Source organism: Emys orbicularis, chromosome 7 (assembly GCF_028017835.1).
Source record: "Emys orbicularis isolate rEmyOrb1 chromosome 7, rEmyOrb1.hap1, whole genome shotgun sequence".
NCBI classification, from domain to species: domain Eukaryota; kingdom Metazoa; phylum Chordata; order Testudines; family Emydidae; genus Emys; species Emys orbicularis.
This window is the reverse complement of record NC_088689.1, coordinates 117,586,874-117,611,198: the sequence shown is the minus strand read 5'-3', so window position 1 is coordinate 117,611,198 and position 24,325 is coordinate 117,586,874. Positions and strand designations below refer to the sequence as shown.

At 40.3% G+C, this 24,325-nt stretch overlaps 1 protein-coding gene across 1 annotated transcript in view; it reads left to right on the top strand.

The window, feature by feature from the left end:
- The window catches only part of LOC135881964 (contactin-4), a 346,117-nt gene that overhangs the window by 109,260 nt on the left and 212,532 nt on the right, over positions 1 to 24,325 (top strand). Inside the window, exons 2-3 of the mRNA XM_065408738.1 lie at positions 5,520 to 5,646; positions 7,039 to 7,214. Coding sequence (XP_065264810.1) covers positions 5,520 to 5,646; positions 7,039 to 7,214 — 303 coding nt within the window. The remainder of the gene's footprint in view (positions 1 to 5,519; positions 5,647 to 7,038; positions 7,215 to 24,325) is intronic.

The window sequence follows — 24,325 nt, the reverse complement described above, 5'->3', positions numbered from 1 at the left end:
TCCACATCCTCTGTTACTAGGTTGCCTCCCTCATTCAGTAAAGGGCCCACACTTTCCTTCACTTTCTTCTTGTTGCTAACATACCTGAAGAAACCCTTCTTGTTACTCTTAACGTCTCTTGCTAGCTGCAACTCCAAGTGTGATTTGGCCTTCCTGATTTCACTCCTGCATGCCTGAGCAATATTTTTATACTCCTCCCTGGTCATTTGTCCAATCTTCCACTTCTTGTAAGCTTCTTTTTTGCGTTTAAGGTCAGCAAGGATTTCACTGTTAAACCAAGCTGGTCGCCTGCCATATTTACTGTTCTTTCTACACATTGGGATGGTTTTTTCCTGCAACCTCAATAAGGATTCTTTAAAATACAGCCAGCTCTCCTGGACTCCTTTCCCCCTCATGTTATTCTCCCAGGGGATCCTGCCCATCGGTTCGCTGAGGGAGTCAAAGTCTGCTTTTCTGAAGTCCAGGGTCCATATTCTGCTGCTCTCCTTTCTTCCTTGTGTCAGGATCCTGAACTCGACCATCCCGTGGTCACTGCCTCCCAGGTTCCCATCCACTTTTGCTTCCCCTACTAATTCTTCCCGGTTTGTGAGCAGCAGGTCTAGAAGAGCTCTGCGCCTAGTTGGTTCCTCCAGCACTTGCACCAGGAAATTGTCCCCTACACTTTCCAAAAACTTCCTGGATTGTCTGTGCACCGCTGTATTGCTCTCCCAGCAGATATCAGGGTGATTAAAGTCCCCCATGAGAACCAGGGCTTGCGATCTAGTAACTTCTGCTAGTTGCCGGAAGAAAGCCTCGTCCACCTCATCCCCCTGGTCTGGTGGTCTGTAGCAGACTCCCACCACGACATCACCCTTGTTGCTCACGCTTCTAATCTTAATCCAGAGACTCTCAGGTTTTTCTGCAGTTTCATACCGGAGCTCTGAGCAGTCATACTCCTCTCTTACATACAATGCAACTCCCCCACCTTTTCTGCCCTGCCTGTCCTTCCTGAACAGTTTATATCCATCCATGACAGTACTCCAGTCATGTGAGTTATCCCACCAAGTCTCTGTTATTCCAATGACATCATAGTTCCTTGACTGTGCCAGAACTTCCAGTTCTCCCTGCTTGTTTCCCAGGCTTCTTGCATTTGTGTATAGGCACTTTAGATAACTCGCTTCCTCTGTAGAAATAAGCCACTTAAAACAGCCTTAAAAATTACACTTTGGCATCAGCCATCATATGTCTGCCAAAGACCAGCAATAAAGAAACAAGTTTGCTGTGTGCCTTTTTTATTAGTTTGAGTATCTGAGCTTAACGGCAACCCTCCCCTTTTAAACATGAGGTATATTTTCTTGTGATCCTGTGACCTTTAGTATGATGTGATGCAATGTAAACTGACACACCACACTTGAAATAATGTGAAACGATCACACAGTGTGACTCAAGTACCTCGATGTGGTGTAACATAGATAATGTAGTCGATACAGTAGATATCTGCGTCAGCATGGTTCACTGACTAATAGAATTACGAGGGGATAGTTTGTTTTATCCCTATTCCAGCATGACCAATCAGTCTGTCTATGATATTTCTAGGCACCCATCACCGTAGTATCTGAGCATCAGGACAACACATGTATTGAAATTAGTTGTTTGTTAATGCTCATTTCTGTTTTTGACAATTTGGAACATTGGAGAAATTAAAATGTCCTTTAATTTTTGTTTTAAATCCAAACAGTATAAAAGTTGAAGCTATAATCCCTATGGGCCAGATTTCAATTGCTTTCCCAATGCTGCATTCTTTACCCCTTAAGTAGTCCCTTTGAAGCCTATACAGCTACTCAAGGCATAAAGTACCTATGCATATCAGAAGTGAGTAAGGACATCCCAATCTCACCCTGAGGTGGTGGTGGTTATTATTAGTTGTTGTTATTATCTTTCTTTTTCTGCCAGCAACAGGGAGCTGCACACAGCTATAATTGAAGGTAGAGATTATGTGAAATGTGTTTTGAATAATATATGAATCAGTCAGACATATTTAATATGTATTTAAAAATAAAGATAAATACAACAGGTATTTCCTTAGAGCATCCCCTTTTGTGTTGAGGAGAGGAGATTTGGGAAATGTAGCTCCTTGATAATCTTTGCGCAGTCTCTCTCTCAAATCATTAAATAACAGAAGCAGAGTTTTCTTTCTGAGGTACTTGCTATGGTTCTTCTGACACCCCTCAAAACAATTCAGTAGAGTTCCTGAATATATGCTAGAATCATAGGTTACCCCCACCGGCTCTACGCTCTCCCAGCTGCCTGACCATGAGTGCCATGGATCCACTGAGACGCATCTTCCTCACATCTGATTGCTTCAGAGTATTATATCACAGTATTATAGCCCCTCTGCTCATTTCCAGCTTCGTTGTCACTCCTCTATGTGACTCCCTTTCTCCCACCCTCTCCAATTCTCCTGAGAGTTCATTGAGGAGGCAGTAGGGAGCCAGAACAAGATCGAGGGGTAATACCAGGAAGACTGATCACCTAACCTCATGTAAAATTTAAATGGTTAATTGAGTTAAGAATCCTTATCCTTAATTAGGGGATTGGCGCCTCTTAGGAGGCTTCAAATTAAATCCATACGTAGGTCACAATCAGTAGTGTAGTTGAGAGCAAACGTGTGTAAACAGAGTCTACCTCACTTCTCATTTGTGGAATACGAAGTTTAGGTTAGGTTAGGTTACCTTCTTTTCTTTTCTTTTTATTTGCCGATGCAACAAGAGCTCTCCAGGTTCTTGTGCAAGAGTAGTGGCCTGTGCAGATCCCTATTGACATGTAGATTGTGTTGTAGCATTAGGACCTATTCCAGAAATTTTACAGATGGAGAGATCAATCTCCTTTTAAGGTCAATGAAAAGTCTCTCTGACTTCAAATGGAGTCTGATTGGGCCTTGTGACATCTAGCAAGGAACCAATATTTATGATACTGAATAACAACATTTTAAAAAAACAACAATAACTGGTTGACGAAAGCACGAAATAAGATAAATTATTTTTGAGAGAAAAAAATCAGAGTTTGCTTTATGCTGTGTACAGTTATTCTAAAGATAATATCAAATCACTCAGAAACATGATCTGTGATGGTAATGAATTTATGTTATAATACAAACTGTGTGTATATATATATATATATATATATATATATATAATAAACAACGTTGGTACTACTTTTTGAAATACTGTTTTATGTTTAATTATGACACAATGCTGTGATCCCACAAGAAATTCCTATTAACATATCATAAGAATTTAAGAAGCTCAGAAATTGTCTGAATAATTGTAAAAATATGAGTCCTTTACAATGTTTTAAAAAGTCCAGGTAGATCACAATGGGAGTTTGCTCTAATCAGTAGTTTTAAAATACCTTTGTGGCCTGATTTAGTAATTACTGTTCTTTACATTTGTGAGAAACACGAGCCGTATTTGGTGTTTCCTATCAGCTATATTTAACATAACTCCTAGAAAACAGTAGAAGGAATTGTGGGTAACAACGAGTCCAACAATATATTGATAGATTTTTAACTCAGACACTAACTATGAAATCAGGACATTGTGTGGTTCAGATAAACATGCAAAATTCAGGTGCTTTTCCAGTTTCTATACAGGCTTATCCATCAAAGCTCTTAGGTAAGGTAATTGGACCAGAAATCTTGTGATAACTTTTTTGTGAGTTTTTTTCTTTTATACTTTCAAGTTGACCTTAGGTCAGAAGTGCCACCTGCATTGTCTCCCTCACACAATTTAAATTCTGCTGCCAATTTTAGTCTAGGAGGCACAGAAGCCTGAAAACAGAAGACGGGAGATGAAAAGTTAACTGAACTTTTTAAACTCTTCTGAAAGGTCTAATAGTCAATGTTTGGCTGAAGGTTTGGGTTGCTTTTTATTTTCATTGAACCAGTTCACCTATATCTCTTAGCAATGCTCACCTTTAGCTCCATGCATAATAAAGGTTAAAAAAAATATGGAGAAGGTTAGGTAATAGGAAGAAGGAGGGCCGGGGGGAATGAAAGGATTAACAGAAGATAATAGCAAGGAGGGTATAATAAATACAACCCTAGCTAGGTTTTCATCCACACTCTCCCTCCCTAAATTACTGTAGAATATTAAGAGGCTACAGCATTATTTGCATTTCATATCAGGATATTTTGCTAAAATATCTTCACTCTTGTACACCAATTTAGGACATTTTTAGTTTTCATTTCAGGGGAAGGAGGCAGAAGGGAAACCACATATTTATTTCTGAGAAGTTCAGAGCCCATTTGCCCTGAGCTCCACTCAGCCATTTCTGAGTAGCTAAACATACAAGCGCTCTTTCTGCAATAAACTTTGGCCTGGTCTACACTAGAAAATTAAGTCGATTTAACTACCTCACTCAGAGGTGTGAAAAATCCCCACCCCTAAGCAGCATAGTTAAACCGATCTAATCCCTCGTATAGACAGCGCTAGGTCAATGAAAGAATTCTCCTGTCGAACGAGCTATCACCTTTCAGGGAGGTGGATTACCTATACCTATGGGAGAATCCCTCCCATCAGTGTAGTTAGTGTCTACACTGAAGTGGTGCAGCTGTGCCGCTTTAGCATTTTAAGTGTAGAGATGCCCTTACTATGGGTGAAGAGGTCTGCCCATCTGTCCATGTGGAGTTCATTTCAGGATCAGGACCATAGCAAGAAGCACTTTACTCCTTCACTGCTGTATCGTGTACCAGGTACATGATACAAAATGCTCTTATGGTAATTGTTGAATGCTATGATAATAATGATGAAAATATCATAATAGTTGATGATGATAATAACATAAATAAGGCTACATCAAGTGGCAACTGTGTGCTTGGAACTGTACAAGACAAAAAATAAATAGAGACAGTGTCTATGTCAAGGATCTGATAATATGAAAAGTATTTTACAATACTGTGTGGCCAAAGAACCCCTTAGAAATGCCAGTATTTCAATGAACTCTTTCAGTACAAAGGGGTTTCATTACACAGTGGGTTAACAGTACCCAATTGTCATGCAGGATTTTATCAGACCCTGTAAATACCTATGAACCTACAGCTCACATTATTTTAAATATTGCATTTAAAAATGGTTTCAGAATAAAATGTTTCTTAAAGATAATGTCTACATCAAATTATGTAAACCATACACACAAGAATAATAATTTCTAATTTTAATAGAAGTATGTTTGGGCCTGGGGGATGGGCCTGTTCACAATCAATTGCAGAACTGGGGCCGATGTGAAATTCAAATCTGTCAGCTGGTTATGTTTATGTTCTCTCTAGTGAAAGTCCAACAGTCAGTGTGAAGATAGCAGTATAAGAGATTGTATAATTGTAGAATAAATCTTTTGGTTTCTTTTCCCAGTAAAAGAGTTGTTGTTGGTCATTTCTAGGGTGAATGATATACCAGATGCACCTCTCTCTAATACTTTTCTTTATATTTGTAATATTAAGATACTGTACAATACCTGTCATATTTTTGTTCCATGTAACACAGATGACAACACGCTGCATGGGCCAGTTTTCATTCAGGAACCAAACAATGTGATTTTTCCACTGGATTCTGAGGAAAAGAAAGTGAAGTTGAGCTGTGAAGTAAAGGGAAATCCTAAACCAACTATCAGGTTTGTTACATATTTTTCTATTCTTTAGCATGCCCTCTCCATGATTATGTCTCTCCAAGACACATGTATGCATGCATCCCACACAGAGAAGCTCTTTCAGAATTTGGGATGTGATGTATCTTTATTTGCTGGTATGTTTCGATTTTGAATTGATACGATAGTTTACCCTTGCTTAGCACTTTTAAAATCCATGAAACACACCAAACACAATAATTTAGTTAATTTGAATCCTATTCATATATTGCTAAGGCTTCCTAAGAGTTGCTTTGACACATTAAATGAGACATTTGGGATTAAAATCTTTATTGCAATACATTGAATCTACCTAAAATCCCCTGAACTTTAATACATTTAAAAATCTGGTCCTTACGCCCTCTTTTTTCCACAAAAATGGCACAGTAGCACTGAGTGCAAATAAGCAGTGTGATGTCGAACTTTCTGTGCACAATCATGATAATTTCACCGCAGATTATCTGCACGCAGAACTGAAAATCTGTCCCTTAAACTCTATGTGCTTAACTATCTTAAAAATCTGTACAATTTCAATCATGCTACTTACAGTTCCTAGCTTTATAAAGTGCTTTGAGAACCTTGGATGAAAGAAGCTATATATATGAAAATATGCCATCATAGTGGTGCTGTTATTATTACATAGAATTAATCTGGTTGTTTTAACCAATTTAACCTAGTGTCTCCCTTCTTATTTTCCCCCCCATTTTGCTCTCTAGTGTAAATGCCACTTTGAAACCGATTAAAATCATAAGACCCCAATCCTGTTGCTGTCTTCTGGCAATACTTAGCATTTAATGCAGTAGAATATGTTGATTCACTCATGCAAATATATTCAAATTCCTTCCCCATAGGTTCCAATACAGGGAACTGCTCTGAGGATCTAATCCTTTATATGTTCCATCATGGGCTGCTAGAGATGGCAGTTGTAATTGGGGGAATGTTTTGTTAGAAAATCTTGATGCCCCAGTTTGTTAAAACATCTGCTGTGAGTGAGTTTTCTTAAATTTAAAAGCAAACAAACAACTAAGGCAGAAAAGGAAAAGAAGCCACTATGGAATTGAGTGGTTCAAAAATTCTGTTTCTGGGGCTTCCCCTTGCAAAATGATTAATTTCAAAGACTAACAACATCAGTAACAACAGCCAAAACAATAAGAACATTAATCAAATCAGTGACTGTATATGTTAAGGATGTTGCTCTGTAAGTGAAATATTAGAACGTTTCGATGCTGTGCAGGAAACATGCATTTTCAAGCTGGGTTTAAAAATAAGAAATCAAATGGGTTTGAATGTTTTCTGTATTTACTGCATGTTGCTTTAGAAACGTACAGAAATATTGGTTAATGTTAGCAGAATTCAACTCCTGGAATTTTTATACTATAGGTGGAAGTTAAATGGAACCAGTGTTGACGTCGGTATGGATTACCGCTACAGTGTAGTGGGAGGCAGCTTGTTGATCAATAACCCCAATAAAACCCAAGATATTGGAATGTACCAGTGCATAGCAACAAACGCATTTGGAACCATTGTTAGCAGAGAGGCAAAACTTCAGTTTGCTTGTAAGTAGCAATTATAACCCTTAGCAAATACTGAATTCTTGCGATATAATGCTGGAAAAATGGTAAGATGATGGCTGTCTTTTTTTTAAAAAACCTCATCTAATTTGTTATTCATTATTCTTTGCCGAGTTGCTTGTTTTGTTTAGAAATTATCTTGACTAAATCTGAGTGAGGATTGGAAATGTTCTATTTTGTGACTATTTAACTAAATGGGCGTTCAGCACATAATGTGTATATTTGCCTATCTATGAGAGACAGTGGAAGTGCGAGTACGTGGCTATAGGAAACATACTAGTAACACTTTTTACAAGTGAATAATAGAAATGCTCAAATGTGATTTTTCCCTCCAATGGAAAACAAAGATTTTAGAGCTTCAAACGTGCCCAAAGGGACATGCCCTTCAGAAGCAGCAGTTCCATAATGGCAATTTTTATCACTCCTGTGATACAAGATCCAGTGGGAGGTACATCTCTGACAGAGTTTTTAAGTGCTGATGTAACCCACACAGCTCCTGGGTGTGGTGTTCTGTCCCACTTGTAACACCGACAGACCCCGGACCTCTGGAGCTAAATGAAGGAGCCTCTACTGCATGAGCTAAAAGCCACATGGCCCTTCGCTAAGGCTGTAGAGCAGACTCATTAATCTCTAAGTGGCCTCGGTGCCACTACATAGGATAGAACACCACACCAAGGAGGTGTGTGGGTTACACTGACACTGTGTGTGGGTGTATATATACACAATATTGAAATGAATGTAAAGATGGTGTACAATACTAAGTTCTTTATATGTGCGGTTTATGTATCATGTAGATTGATTTATTTGATCATTTTAGAAACACCAAAGTTGTTGTTTTTTTTAGAGGCTGCTTTATAATATTTATTTAAAGCCTATTCAGCACTTTCGACACACCTTCATGAATGAGGAGAGCTAAACAGGTTTTTATCGGCTTGAACCTGCATCGTTTGAAGCCAGTAAGAATTCTGCATTTGACTTCATAGAGTGCAGGACGAGGGTCCTTTAAAAGGAAGACCATGGATTATAAAGAGCCATGGCCAGCCCCCTTGGCTAGCTGGCATAATAGCACTGAGGGCAAGTCCCTCCTCCTTCATACCTGTAAGCTCTGAAGGTATGTCTACACAGCAACTAGACACCTGCAGCTGGCCCATGCCAGCCAACTTGAGCTTGAGGGGCTGTTTCGTTGCTGTGTAGGCTTCCTGGCTTGGGCTCAGGCCCAGGCTCTAGGACCCTGCGAAGTGGAAGGCTACCAGAGCTCGAGCTCCAGCCCGAAAGTCTACCCAGCAATGAAACAGCCCTGCAGCCCAAGCCTTGCGAGTCCAAGTCGGCTGTCATGGGCCAGCAGTGGGGCCTTGCTACTTTCTGTGTCTGCTTGCTGTGTAGACGTACCCTGAGAAGCCTCGTGCTGTGAAAGGTGCAAGCCATACCTTAACAATAATTTTCTTCATGTGTTTTTTTTGTCAGATCTTAGTATTTCTTAAGCATAATTTTCATGTTAAGGGAAAGCTAGACTTTTAATATAATGCAATATGTTTAATGGACTGGCTAATATCTACAATTAATGTGATCCTATTACGCAAGTAAAAGGGGTAAGATGCCAAATTTATGCCAGATGCGCTGCACTCAAAAAGGTGATTTGTAATGAGAAATAGAAGTGTGGGAAGCTAAAGTCTTCCCTCTCCCAGAGTAGTTCACAACATATTATCAGTTTTTCTTATGATCTGCTTGTGTTTTTCCATGACTGAAGATGCTCTTTCACTGTAGAGCGCTAATAAACTGCTTCCTCAAAACTCATCTAATAACGTTAGATTTCAGAATGTCAGGGGGATTGTTTCATAAATATTGTTTTGGGCCTGCTTCTCTGCATATCACATGCTTCACAGCATCCCAAATCTTACAAATCAAGGACTTCAAATATCCATCAGGCTAAGCCTTTGCAATGTCATTATTCATAGCTAAGCACTTGAAAACAGCTTGTGCTGTAATCATATCATTTATGAAAGTCAATAATGATCTCAACATCTAGCTACCTAGAGGGTGAGAGCAGGTGTACTAAGTTAAGGGTTCAGTGATATAAGGCAAGGTCCTGCTCCCATCAAAATCAATTGTCAGACTCCCACTGACTACTTGAATGGGAGCAGGTTATGCCACTTTATTCAGTAAGCCATTTTGAATCAATTGACCATTAGCTGGTAATCACAAAAACAATGCTGTGTTTAAAAAAAAACAACCAATCATAACGTTTCATATTTATTTTCAAACATGGAACCTTAATGTCTATTACATTTATAATTAATTGATTTATCTTTCTTGACAATAATAAATCTGGACTGTACTTGGAGTTTTGATAGATGACCAAGCATAAGATAGGCTTGACTGATTCTTAATTAAGAAGGTTGCTTTAAGAAGCGAATTTTGTTTCTTAGCACTTAAGATGGTGATGGATGAGTGTTTGGATAAATAAATTGCTCAAATTTAGATCAATTAGATTTTAATAATGTTAGGAACACTTGGATTGGTGATGGGGAGAATAACAAGCATTTGTTAAGTCTGACTCCGCTCTTCAGCAAAACAGTAAGTCATTCCGAGTTATATGATCAAAGAGATTGCAACCAGAACTGGCTGAATTCTGAAATACCCACTGTAGTTTTAATTTTATTACACAAGCTCTGCCTCTGAGAAGTGTGAATCTGTTTTAATAATGCATGTTTTTTAACACTGACATTCCAAGATATGTGGATGTACCATGCAATTTAATACAATGAAATCAACAATAAGAGGCACTTGTTGCAGGAACTGGAAGTCCTAGCTAATTCAGAGCACGTAACCTCTTTCCCTTATACTTTTTTCTGACATTATCATTTTTGAATTGCCCTCTGTAGGTTTTTTATGGAATAATCTAAAAATATTTCCTAGCAAGAATCCATTCTAGCAGCTTGAAGTGTCTCGGTAAGGTCCATTTGCCCTCAATTCCTCTCTCTGGATTTTTTCCTTTTACCAGGGTCATTTACCCTGAATTTAACCCTTTTGTCTGGCATTTGGAGACCTAGAAATTTGCTATTATTGCACTTGCAATCTCTGACCTACCTGCAGCTCCAGCAATTCAACTGTGGTCTCTCAAGCATTGTTACCATTACGTGTTATGACATTTTTAGCTGTGGAAAGCCATTTTGTTATAGAGTCCAAGACTCAGTTGTTTTACCAGCCAGCACCTTTCACTGCTTTGCCTTTAAAATGAACAATCCATTTTTCTCCGGGCTGCTCTGTATTTATGCTGTTTGTTATCTCGTTCTTATTTGTGAGCTAAGTTATTGCCAGCCCTTTTGAGACTAATACTCGCTTTTAAGTGCAAGGGTTAAATTCTGAATCCAGGGGCATCATTAAAAGATGTTCATTCTTATTTCAAGGGCTAAATTATTCTTCTCTAGCCTTTTCACTGCAGATTAAACTCTGAAGTAGTTATTCAGCCTCCTGTGGAGGTCAGAAAGGGTCAGCAATTTATCCCTGAAATATGTATTTAGGTTACAAACTAATTATGATGAAAGTGCTAATATATGCCCCCAAATACTTGCTTTGTTATACATCATTAACATTTCAAATTTGTTCCTTTTTTTCTTGACATGCTAGTTGTCTCTTAAATTGAACACATTTTCGAAAAGTAAGGAGTCTGCTACACCACACTAATGGAATATGGATTAATGATTCTTTAAACCCTGTGCTTGTAGCAGTACAGATTCACAAAGGGGGAAAAAAGCCTTAAACTCTTAATATGAGACCCAACAATTGCTTTTCAAAATGATATATGAAAACACATTTAAGCTAAATTAAATTGTGTGTTTTCTCTTTTGTGGAGGAGGGATAGTTTGACAATTTTATTTGCTGTACTGTAACTTGTGTTCAGAAATAAAGGGCCTGAAGTCGATAGGGAGTCTTGCCTAGGTAAGAAATGCAGCCCCTGTGCTGTAGTTTTAAATGTATTCACCTATTCAAAGATAACATTAAAAATTCTAACTATGGCCCCAGTCGTGCTTCCATTGAAGTCAATGGTAAAACTTCTGTTGACTTCAGTGGAGTCGGATCAGGCCCTGATAGCACATCACTGCATCACAAAGTGCTTGATCCTTGAAGGTATTGAGGATGGATTACACCTGAAATTCTTAACTCCACAAGTATCGTGCCTGATCCAACTCCCAATGACAGCAATAGAAGTCTCTCCACTGATTTTATGGAGAGTCAGATCAAGGCCATATGGCCTAGTTTGGGAGTGAGCCTTTTAAGTATGTGTGAAGGGGGAACACTGTTCAGAATGTTCATGGAGTCAGTAGGACCAACCTACAGTTGAGCAGATATTTGGAGGGAGAGGGGGTGTCTCAAGACAGGAGCTTAAAGAAGTCCTTGGGAAAGATGTGCTTCCCTCATGTGTACGTCACAAGATATGTCTATTAATTTTTAAATCCAGCCACATTCAGAAGTGTATTTGTAAACTGATCATCTACTTTCTGCTTTAGAGTGCCATAGTGTGTGTGTGTGTGTGTGTGTGTGTGTGTGTGTGTGAATTTTCATTTAAACTAAGGCTCCTTTCAAGGAAGCTCTGCTTGGGGAAAAAGTACAGGGAACTTTGAAGGTTGCCTCCCCCATGTAAAGCTTATGGTGAAAAAGGGGTGTGCCCATCACCACATACACCAAAGAAATTCCACTTAAAGAAACACAGTTATACCTATGCCTTGACACTGAAAACCCTTTTTTGATGGGTAATAAGGAGCACAAGGCTGTACTCCAGTGCACATGGGAGCAGAAGTTACAAATGGGCACAAGTAACATTGAATACAGGGGGCCTGATCCTGCACAACACAGGTGCAAAGTGTTGTACATATAAATGTAAAGTAATAGGTAATGGGCTTGGACAGGAAGGGTACACAGAGAATGTGATCCTAGCATTGTGGCATGGCTGCCAAATAATTCCTATATACTAGCAAGAGTAAGAGGGAAGTATTTAACAAAACGTCTCATTTCCATGCTGAGGATTGCGTGTGACACCCATGTCCTGTCAGACATGGCCATTTTTTATCCTCACCTCAGGTTGTGTGTACACTATTAACAGTAATAACAGCAAGGTGACACGTGGGCTTAAGATTTATTTCCACTTGTCTGGGAACTCTGCTAGTTCCTAGCCTTACCTGTGCATAGGTCTCGCATGATATTCTTATCGATAAACTAGGCAAATACAATTTAGATGGGGCTACTATAAGGTGGGTGCATAACTGGCTGGATAACTGTACTCAGAGAGTTGTTATTAATGGTTCCCAATCCTGCTGGAAAGGCATAACGAGTGGGGTTCCACAGGGGTCTGTTTTGGGACCGGCTCTGTTCAATATCTTCATTAACGACTTAGATATTGGCATAGAAAGTACGCTTATTAAGTTTGCGGATGATACCAAACTGGGAGGGATTGCAACTGCTTTGGAGGACAGGGTCATAATTCAAAATGATCTGGACAAATTGGAGAAATGGTCTGAGTTAAACAGGATGAAGTTTGACAAAGACAAATGCAAAGTGCTCCACTTAGAAAAAATCAGTTTCACACATACAGAATGGGAAGAGACTGTCTAGGAAGGAGTACGGCAGAAAGGGATCTAGGGGTTATAGTGGACCACAAGCTAAATATGAGTCAACAGTGTGATGCTGTTGCAAAAAAAGCAAACATGATTCTGGGATGTATTAACAGGTGTGTTGTGAGCAAGACACGAGAAGTCATTCTTCCGCTCTACTCTGCTCTGGTTAGGCCTCAGCTGGAGTATTGTGTCCAGTTCTGGGCACCGCATTTCAAGAAAGATGTGGAGAAATTGGAAAGGGTCCAGAGAAGAGCAACAAGAATGATTAAAGGTCTTGAGAACATGACCTATGAAGGAAGGCTGAAAGAATTGGGTTTGTTTAGTTTGGAAAAGAGAAGACTGAGAGGGGACATGATAGCAGTTTTCAGGTATCTAAAAGGGTGTCATAAGGAGGAGGGAGAAAACTTGTTCACCTTAGCCTCTAAGGATAGAACAAGAAGCAATGGGCTTAAACTGCAGCAAGGGAGGTCTAGGTTGGACATTAGGAAAAAGTTCCTAACTGTCAGGGTGGTTAAACACTGGAATAAATTGCCTAGGGAGGTTGTGGAATCTCCATCTCTGGAGATATTTAAGAGTAGGTTAGATAAATGTCTATCAGGGATGGTCTAGACAGTATTTGGTCCTGCCATGCGGGCAGGGGACTGGACTCGATGACCTCTCGAGGTCCCTTCCAGTCCTAGAATCTATGAATCTATGAATAGTTACCCGTACTCAGACTTGTCCTGGAGAGCACCAGCCTTGTGCTGTGTGCTTTGACTTGCAAGATCAAGGCTTAAATGTTGTCCACAACTTTTCTAGAAGTAAGTCTCAAGCCCCCTAGCGTGCACGCTCCCTTATTCTCAAGAGCATGGGGTACAAAATGCTTGGACCAGTCTGAGCGCTTAATTGCTGTTCTCAGCATAAAAATTAGGTGCTCGGCTAGCCACTCCTCTCAATGGCCCTTGAATGGGGTAGCACCTGTGTGACTAAGAGAAGAATGTAGGCCCCAATACCAGTTATAGAGAGACAATTGTTACAGGATGCAGGTCTCCTACTGCTACATAAACACTGAAGGAACATTCTGGGGCACATGTGCAAAATACTATAAATGTGAAGGCAAAGAGGTTATGTTGATTCCATGGAAAGATTCTTTAACAATGACTTCATTATTGTATAAATGATTGACATCCGTTTTATCACTACATCAGATGGATATGCAGTAGAGTGACGGTTGTTCACTGTAATATTATTGAGTTGCCATATTGTGATTGATTTGCAAAACTGAAAAAAAAAAAGCTCTGTTGTATGTTTCAGCTAATTGGAGCCCAGCTCATATGAGAGGCTAAACCTACTCCTGTTGGGGTCCCAGAAATCTCCAACAACTCATGGTTTGTGACCGCTTCCTAGCAGAAACTATGTTATTGTAGAGAGAAACCTTCACGGCAGAGCTGAAAACCCAGGGATAAACCCCAAATCTATGCTCCTGGAAGAATCCCATCTATCACAAACATTTTGTCCAGTCTCTTTCGATCCAGCCATCACTAACCAAAGAATGATGATGAAACAAATTCAGTTGCCTTTATTCACACTGAGTAGAGCCTGGGACGACTTGCAGAATAAGATACCACTCAAAATGAGTAAGGATTGCAGAATCAGTGCCAAAGAAAAGAGGGTAGCTTAAAAGAGTTGGTAAAAAGCTGTGATATTATTTCAGATCCTTTGCTTTTGTTCACAAACCTTTGTTAAATGACTTTTTTTTTTATTAAATCTGTTGTTTTAAAATCCATTTGAGTTAGTGGAACGGAGGTGAAGGATGACAGTAATATCTCTGTCTCACACACAGACTGACACACACACTCTGGCATGTATAATATAATATAATCTTACATTTCAGATAGCTCATTTTATTTTCTGTGAAGCACCCAGTCTCCTAATCTGATAAACTTAATGTCATACTTTATTTCATTAAATGCTCAACTGTGACTTAACCACCAGGCTTGAGTAAGGTGCAGTGCATCTTAGCGCTGCCTCAGCAGCAGCCCAGGAAGGAGATTCTGACTCATTCTCATAGTCTCCCTCCCGCTTGTGCTGCTACTCTGGGGAGTCAGTAAACTGCACCCAGTCTGTACCCAAGCCAGCGTATGTTGCCGGGCACATTGAGGATGCAGAGCCAAGGCTCCGCCCACCCACTTCCTGGATACCAACAGGAAGGGGTGGGATTTAGCAGCTCTGTGACACCTACTCCCTCACTGCTACCCAGGATGCTAGTAGCCAGCAGCAGGATGCAGGGGAGGAAGGGGGCCCTGATGTTGCTGTGGTAGCCAGAGTAAAATTTGGCCGGAAGTACCTGAATTCTTCAACAACATGTACAGCTAGACAGCCAAAGATACAAAGGCAGTAGCTATATGCAATAGCTTTGATTTAAAAATAAATAAATAGATGACCCACAAATTGGGATTTATTATAAAATGGCCATAAGGTGAGCCAGATGAATACATTTATTACAACTACAGGTTCTCATCACATGATGATGATTATGCAATAAAAATCTAGACGGACAAAAAACAGCCTACAGTTCATTAATCATGTAATAGTTTTGCCTCCTTAGTTATGAGTAACACTTTTAAGGTTGTTGTGACTGAAAGATGAGATTGTATTTAAATGCATGTTTCTCTCTTTTTGTCCTGTTTGTTTTAGCTTTGGAATATTAACATATCCTCACTCTATGTGAACAGCCAGTGCCACTGGTCCTGCTGCACTATCATTTAAGCCCCAATGGAGTCCCTCTGAAATCAACACGACTTATTTAATCTGAGTCTTACTTAGTCATTTTCCCTTTTGTTTCTGGGAGTCTTCCCCATGGCAGCAGAGCATGGGGGGGGAGGGAACACTTTGGAAAAGAAAAGAAAAGGAAAGAAGATCTGATTGCAAAACCACCTACATTAGCAGGAGAACTCGGATGGGTGTAGTGCCTCTGAACTCACTTTTTGTTAAACTGACTAGATTTCATGTTGATGCATTCCTTTAAATGTCAATCCATAAAATTTCTGGGACTGAAGTCTAAGGCTTTGCGTCCTTGCATCCTTTCTTTTGGTAGAACTACTAAACGACTCAGGATATTAATCCTATGTCATTCTTTATGCTTGCTTGTCATTAAGATTCTGCCTAACGCTTACCCGGGTTTACAGTGCAGGGTAAGAGGAGTCATGCTTACCCCTTGGCAGTCCACATATGAAGACTTTTCAGTCCCTGTCTTCAGGGATCACTGGGATTGCTCGTTCTCTGTTTCTCTAAAGATGCCTGGCACCCCAGAAGGGACTGGAAGGAAGTGAGGTTGTGTCTGCCCTGTACTACACACCAATCATTGGAAATCAGTGATGAAGGGGGGTAACAGGAGATGCTCTGACTCTGCATATCTGGAAGCTCCTCCTTGAACCAGAATGTCTCCCGGTGCTCTCCCTAGGTAGTGCAGCCCTGCACGGCTGGGCTGTGCCTACAAGGAGCCTATAGTCAGGGATTATTACTTCCTCTTGGAGCCCAATCTCTGCTCTCATTGTCAGTGGGAGTTCTGCTATTGATTTCAAGCCTCTAATGAATTCTATTGTATATTACATTTTAGCTTAGTTGCAGTGTAAAACAGGAAAACTTATGATAATTTGTTGCATAGTACGTTTTTCACTCAAATTATACGTGTTCTCCATTGGGTGCGGGGCAGGTATTCTCATATGCTCACAACCAATGGAGTCTTTTCTGGGTGCACTTTACCTACCTACATTTGCATCTGATACACTGTAAACTTTACTTGATATTTTAAATTTAGTTCTCGGCACATCTTTTTCACCAGCTGCTATATCCAGTGACCATCTCCTCTCTCTCTCAAGCAGTTGTTTCTCACATATACAACCTACCGCAAGCAGGACAAGAGAGCTCCTCAAAATAATGTTTGGCTATTTCTGATTGAAAAATGCGGAGAGATGGGCTGGTGGATGCTGCATGAGATTGTGCAATTCTACACACACCCATAGCCCATGGCCAAGTCAGTCAGCTCTTCAGAGCACTTGTACTCTAATCTTGTTAATAGCAAAATTCTCATTGATCTCAATGGGAGTAGGATAGGCCCAGATGTGTAGTCACATTGCTTAATGCACTACTGGAAAGCATTCAGATTAGTACTATGATGAATGCGGTATCTGAACCTGGATAGAATAGAATAGCTTCTACCAATCTAAGACCCAATCCTGCTCTCCTTAAAATCAATAGTAAAACTCCCATTGACATCAAAGGGAGCAGAATTGGGCCCTTGAAGGGAAATAATCCTCAGAAATTTGCCTACCAGCTATAGCTAACAAATGTAAAATGCTTTGCAGATGTTTATGGTAAATGTTTTAGTATCAACTCTCCAAGATGCATTCATTCATTATTCATGTATCATCACACCAAGTACCTTAAAGATGAGAATTGGGGGGAGGGAGGGAGGACGAGAGAGAGAGAAAGCAAAGCTCATGATGGTGCAGATGATACAGGTGAAATGTGCCCAGCAAAGGAGTTGTTAAGAGCAAGTACAGTGTTATGCGAGAATGAATTGCATTTGGGAAACCTGGTGCATTGGGAATAGCAAGAGTCCAAAACTAACACTTAGTTAATAGCACAATGCCAGGAGAGACCTACGTTGCCAGCAGTGCTTGGCAACAGGGAACACACACAGTCTACTAGATACTAGATGCAGACAGACAGGTAAAGACAAGTTTTATTCTGCTGCTGAGCCATAGGCAACAGGCAAATTCAGAAGAGGTTTATTTAACAAAGGGGGGTGGGGAATCACATATTGGGCCCTATGCTCCCTTCCACTGCGTACTGCAGGAAAGAGAAGGCGACAGAGATGGAAAGGAAATGAGCAGAACTGATGGATACACTCTCTTTGAACTGCCGGTATCACTGTAAAGTGACCCTGCATGACTGGGGTCCCCTGTGAGTTCGGCGAGTATGGCTGGCAGAAGGAGGAAAGCGCAAATGGGAATAATGGGATTGAAAAACACAAGGTGAATATTAGAAGTGCAACATGTTGGGCTGTGGAATAGTCCCCCAAGGAGAAGTCAGGAGGCTTCCTTGCTGTGGATAGCTGAAACAAGACTGGACAGAATACTAGTTGTGCACCAGGGAACAAACAATCTTGCATTGGCCTCTAGGTGATGGACGGGATGGGTCTTTGGATCTAATGAGTCTTTTCTCTAATTTCTCTTGTACTATGAGCCATGTACAGCCATCCTAGGCAGTTTGATTTCTTAGGAAAAACACAGATTTCCTGTCAGACTGTAATGCTTCTCCCACCTTGGTGTGTAGGAACTGAGTGAATGGAACACTGCTAGGAAGTGAGATGTGCAGCTCAGGGCGTGACAAGGCCAGGAAAGCATACAGAGGAATGTATTCCCCAGGCAACTGACCTCAGATATACTGACTTGAGGCTAGGATTCCCCACAGATCTTTGGAGTCCCCACAGTTCACAGGAGAAGGTGTCCATTGTGCACACTGGGGATATTTCTTCATAACCCCTGTCAGTTAACCGAGAAATGTTCCCTGGATCAAAAGGGCTCATCTCCTGAATGCTGTCTGTGGATGCTCTTACTGGAATTGATTCTGACTTCATTTACACTGGTGTAAATTGACAGACTTAAATGAGGTCAGAATCCGACCTATTTTTCCTATAAAAGTTTAATCCTTTTAAAAACACTACCAAGTTCATTGCCTCTGTCTCCCGGCAGTGAATGCCGCAGGTTTTCCAGTTTTAAATCTGTTGTCTTTAATTTATTTGAGCATCCTCTTTTTCTAGTATTAAGAGAGAGGAAAAATAGGAATGCCTTGCTCATCATCTCCATAGCATTCATTATTTTATAACCTTCCGTTATGCTACCTCTTATTGCTCTCTCTTCTAAACTAAAATAATTCTCATCTTCTAAATCTTTACTACAGAACTCATTCTCTGATCATTTTCCTTACCCTCTTCGGATATTTTTCTACTTTTCATTATAACTTTTTTGACATGTGGTAATGCTAAGCTCGGCATCCGGTCTTTATTGCTCACTCATCATATACTGTTTCACTGCAGGCCCATAAGGGCTCTTCCACAGACGGTGGTTTGTTTCCATTCCTAACCATATAAATCACATACTGTGTAACAGTGGTCCACGCATTGCGTTCGCTCAGGATATCTGACCACTAAAATGGAGAAAGTTGGGGACTTTACTTATTAATAAATATAGTATTGAGTCAAAGCCTGTCCCTTCCTGGACTGATATGATGGACTCTACCGGCAGAGGAGCTAAGCAAGGTCTGCTGGGCCAGGATCATGGCTTCTGGGACTATTTTGGCAAAGCCCATCTCTGCAGTGGCTCCTTCCATGCCACTCCAGAAGGTTAAGGTTGTAGGTGAAGCAGAGGCAGGCTGGGGAGGGAGCTGGGGTGGAACCTGTGTAGATCCACCAGTTAGTTGCACATGCAAGGGGTGGGGACACACAGTCAATGAAGCTACATTACTGAATTAGGGTTACCTTAATGGCTGTGGAGCTCCTGGAGGGGAGGTTTCCCTCCCCCATAGATCTCAGACCAGTTATTTGAGCTGTTTGCCTATGGCAGCATTTACCCCTTGGCACTTATATTTTGCTAAGGACTGCATAAACATGAGCTAATTAATCATCAGAATTTATCCATGGGGCAAGTGATATTATTAGCCCCATTTTACAACAGTGGACACTAAGACACAAGTCTAGCCCTCCCCAAAATAATTTGACTGGATTAAAAATCATGAGATTTTAAAAAAAAATCAAATACAGTGATTCTTTGGTCTGCTTTCTGATTTTTAAGCCTAAGGAAAATCTTCAGTCCCAATTAGTATGTAATAATTTCATTTTGAAAATTTAGCTGGGGATGCACCAAAAAATGTAGGTGTCACCCTTGTTATTTAGAGGAGGGAGATTCCACTTACACACTTCTAACGTTCTGGGTTTGAGGATCTACCACGCTAACATTCTTCATCTTCCTCCGAGCCATCTCCCACACACATTTGTCTCTCTCCTACTTATCCCCAGCCTGGGCCATGGAGAATTAAGGGAAGCCATCTTGTCTGAGGGCATCATCACTGCAGTCCCATTGGAAATAATAGGAGAAAGGCAGTTCTTTACTGGGGGTAAACTTTCCATTCACAGGTTTTAAAGAACCAGCCTCTTGGCTTCAGTCGGTTTGAAAATAATGGGAGATGGTAGCTATTTTCAATAAGGGTAATTTTGCATTTCTTCAGGAGAAGCTATTTTGAAAAGTATCTGAAGTCATCAACTTTATTATTTCCCAAGGTTTTGTAGCTCTGCAGCATGCCTGTTTCTGCTTCACTTTGGTGTAAATCAAGAGCAACTTCATTACAGCTAATAGAATTACCAGTGTGAGCCAGGTGTAAGTGAGAACCGGGACCAAAACTGGTTCATAGCCACAATATTTTTAAAATGTCCACTATATTTGGATCCCTCAATTGTTTGGGAGCCAGCATGAGATACCTAGGGCCTGATTTTCAGAAATGCGAGTAGCTCTCATTTAAAGGGGAACTGAGCACATTTAAAAGTCAGGCTTACAGTTTTCCAAATTGGGTATCCAAAAGCAGTGGACGTTTTTGAAAACCTCAACCTGAGTGATCTACCTATTGTCAGAGGTAGTGAATAAGGGCCACAGTTTGATATTAGAACCCAGGAGTTTCTGGTTACCAGCCACATGCTTAGTGCATTAGAATATGTTGCATCACATTTATTTTGCTTCATTGTTTCTGAAAAAATCTGAGGTTTATACTCCATAAACTTCTTAAGGGTGAAATTGTTTAGACTGCAGAATAGCTGTTGAAGCCCTACCATCTGAAACATTTAAAACTAAATTGGACAAAGCACTAAAAGAATAATTCTGCACTGGCATGGTGATGAAGTAAATTACCTAATAGGGTCCACCTTTGATATCTATGGACCAAATAATTTCTAATGGAAGTTTTGACCCTCCATTTTAACATCTCTTGGGTGCGTTCTCTAATTAGATACAACTTAAATTCAGAAATTTATATCCTTCTGATGCTTGGTTTGTATTTTTATTATTCGGTATTTAACTCTCAGAACTGATTTTGATATTTAAAGATATATGTTCAACCACACAGCTTCTCTTTGGTGGATGCAATTTGTGCCAGCAACACTTCTGCCAGCAACTGAACAGTGTCCACCAACATGAGTACTTGCACTTTGTACCACCTGATTGTGGGCCAAACTAGGGAGAGATGCAAGTATTCAAACCTACACCTGCACTTCATTTCTGATGGAGCCAAAATATTGATCCTTGCACCCACCAAACAGAGGTTGTTCCTAGGGCTGGCTAAATATTTGCTACACAACATACATATTTTCTAAAAAAAAAAAAATAGTAACATTTTATGGGGGATGGAGCGGTTTCTTGAAAATCTATATTTTGGTGTGATTATTTTTTCATTAAAATGTGGGCCACAAGTCTGATATTTTTATGGAAACTGCTGAACTGTAAATTCCCCGGACAATTTAATCTAACAGATCCACTCAAAATTTGTGGGCATTTTCTCTATTCTCTAGTGTGGTTCCTTTCTTTAAAGTCCTTGTTGATTTCATTCAGATCCATTATAGAAATTTTAATTTGCTTTAACCAAGAGGATGTTTTTTTAAGTGCAGGAAATAGCTTGGAGACCTATTTCCCCCTCCCCTCCCCCCGGCACACACACACACACACAGTTTATTAAAGGAATTTGTTTTATAGAAATGCTACTTTGAAAATAATTACTCTGCATGACTTAACAGATAGTGTGCAGCACAATGCAATGGCAGTAGCAAAAACAATAATAATGCACTTGTAATGAGACTACTTTTGGGGTTTGACCTACCAGTCCCAAAATAATTTCACTATGATAGTGGAAAAAGAAAATTACTCCCAACATTATACAGTAAAGGATTTTGCAATATTCCCAAAGCTGTAATGATTCCTGTAATATTTGGTGGTAGAGAAAATCCCATAATTTTTGCTATTAGTTGCTAAGAAACAAATTATGATTGCTGCTCAAATTCTTTACTGTTGTAGCCTCTTATTGCCCTGAAGTGCATTCATTTTCTTTCTGAAGATTAAATGATCAATGAAGTAATTCTTTCAAGAACAATTAATAACGAAAACATTTCCAAAAAGCCACCAATGTCTCTGCATTTTTCAGGACAAAAATAAATAAATATATAAATAAAAAACACAACAACAAAACTCCCTAATTAATTTATTGACATTATTGTATGAAACTGAACAAAGCTTTTGGCACATCTGAATGAAATCATTTCCAAGGTGGTAACTGTAATTTCTGGCTGCTGAGAAAAAGATGGTGCCTTTAATAAGCAGTAATTTAATTATCAAACCTCTTGGAAGTCATTATATTAGATGAAAAAATAAAATCTGGAAATTAAGACCTTGTGAGCTGGTGGTTCTCTCACTGGCTCAGAAAGGTTTGGCAAATGATTGCCTGAGTTTATCTCAACCTTGAACTTTCTTCCTTTTTTTTTTTTCCAGATCTGCCAGCAAGGGGTGGAAATCTAGTTCTCCAGGTTCCTCCCTATCTCCTTCCCTTTGTTCAGTTGTTTTCTGTGGATGTTCTTCTCAGTCTCCATGTGTTTCACCCAGGCATTGAGATCCCACCCCACCACCAAATATGAGCTGATGGACTTACTGGCCCAGGAAGTTTGACAGACAGTTGCCCAAATCACCTGAACAACCAGATGGTGAGGGAAGCAAGTCATTTTAGGGATGCTGAATGCTGACTGAGAGAATGCAGTTCATATGCAACTCCCAGATAAATGGCCAGTGGAGCCTAATCCTGTAGAGATCAGTCAGGAGGAAGGGCCAAGAGCTGAGTGGAGTGAATAGGGAGGTGTTAAGGAGTAAATTGTGTCCAGGGTCAAGGGCCTGAGGTGAACTCAGGTGATCATCTGCCAGACTTCCTGGGCCTGTGAGTGTCCATTGGCTCAGGAGCTCTGCTACCCAAATGGCCAAATTTTATAACAATTCACTGTCCACATAAGATTGATGTATCTCATTAACATGTGTGTCATGGTTTCCTTGGAAGGTTTGTGAAAGGAACAGAAACTCTGGAGAGCTAGCTGTACGACTCTCAGCATACAGAGCTAGCCCACATAGTGATCTAGTCCCACATTCAATTCAAGATCTAGTTCACCAGGATGAACAGCTGATGCAACACTTAGTGCTATTTTTTTTCAGTCATGGTTTGGCGTTTAGCCCCCCCAATTCACATTGACTTTCATGGGATTGTGGGGCTAAAACCTTTGCAGTTCTATGAAAATGTCAGGGTGTTATATTCTTGATTTCCTGTGCCAGCATTTAGACTGTGCACATAACCACTGCACCAATGCACATAACCAATGCACCTCTGCCCCCTGCTCAGAGTCTCCACTTTTTCACAAAACCCAAACAGGTTCTTTCAGCTGCAGACTTCTCCAGGAAATAAAACATCACGTGCATTTTCTAAACTGAAGAAGCGGTTTTCTTTCTTTCACTAGCCATTGCCCAACAGAAGGCTGATCCACCCATCTTATAGCTCAAGAGACATCCTTCCTTGGTGACTAATGTCTTTGACCCATAGCCAATAAAAAGCTACTTATAAACATTCAGTCACGACTGTTTCCAAGCAATAATCAGGCAAACAATCAGTCACTGTGATACACATGGTGTATTTTGTACCATCAATAAAACACTGTGAGGTGAGGCCCCTTAAAAATAAGCTTCATTTTTTGTACAGTTTGTCCTTTAGTTGTTTGAAAACCCAGATGGACGCTTACATTGTTCACATGCTGACTGCCCGACCAAGGCAATCTCACAGCTGAGCACAGTTTATATTATCCAATTTGAATGGCCTCAGCATTTCCATGTTCTTTCTGATTCCTGAGTGCCCAAGCTGTTCACAGGGTAATTTCATGAACTAGGCTTCAGATGAATTAAGAAAAAAGACCATAAGGTTAGAGGCAGTAAACCCTGGTTTCCCTGCACATGGCCGAAGAATTGCATTATTGCAACATCAATGCATTCTTGAGCAGCAGCAGCACCATATGCAGAAATAACTCCCCTGTCTCAGCAGTATCTCTAAGCCAGGCAGAGTTGTATACAGCCTGGCTATAATTCAGAAACCCAACGTTCACTTCCACTAAGCTGACATCTACTGCCCCAATACTCCCAGGTCCATACTGATTACATACTATTGGGATGTAGGGCCAGTCTGTCGAATGCAGTGGACCATGTTAGGGTCTTTACTGGTTCCTTAATCAATAGGAAAGGATCAGTGTTGTGAAGATGGGTTTGGGCCTGGTTTACAGCTCTCCACCATGGTACGTGCAGGGCCAAAGCCGGGCAGGGAGGGGAATCAGTAGCATCTGACATAATTTTGAAAGAGCAGATCTCCTCCTTCCATTGTAAG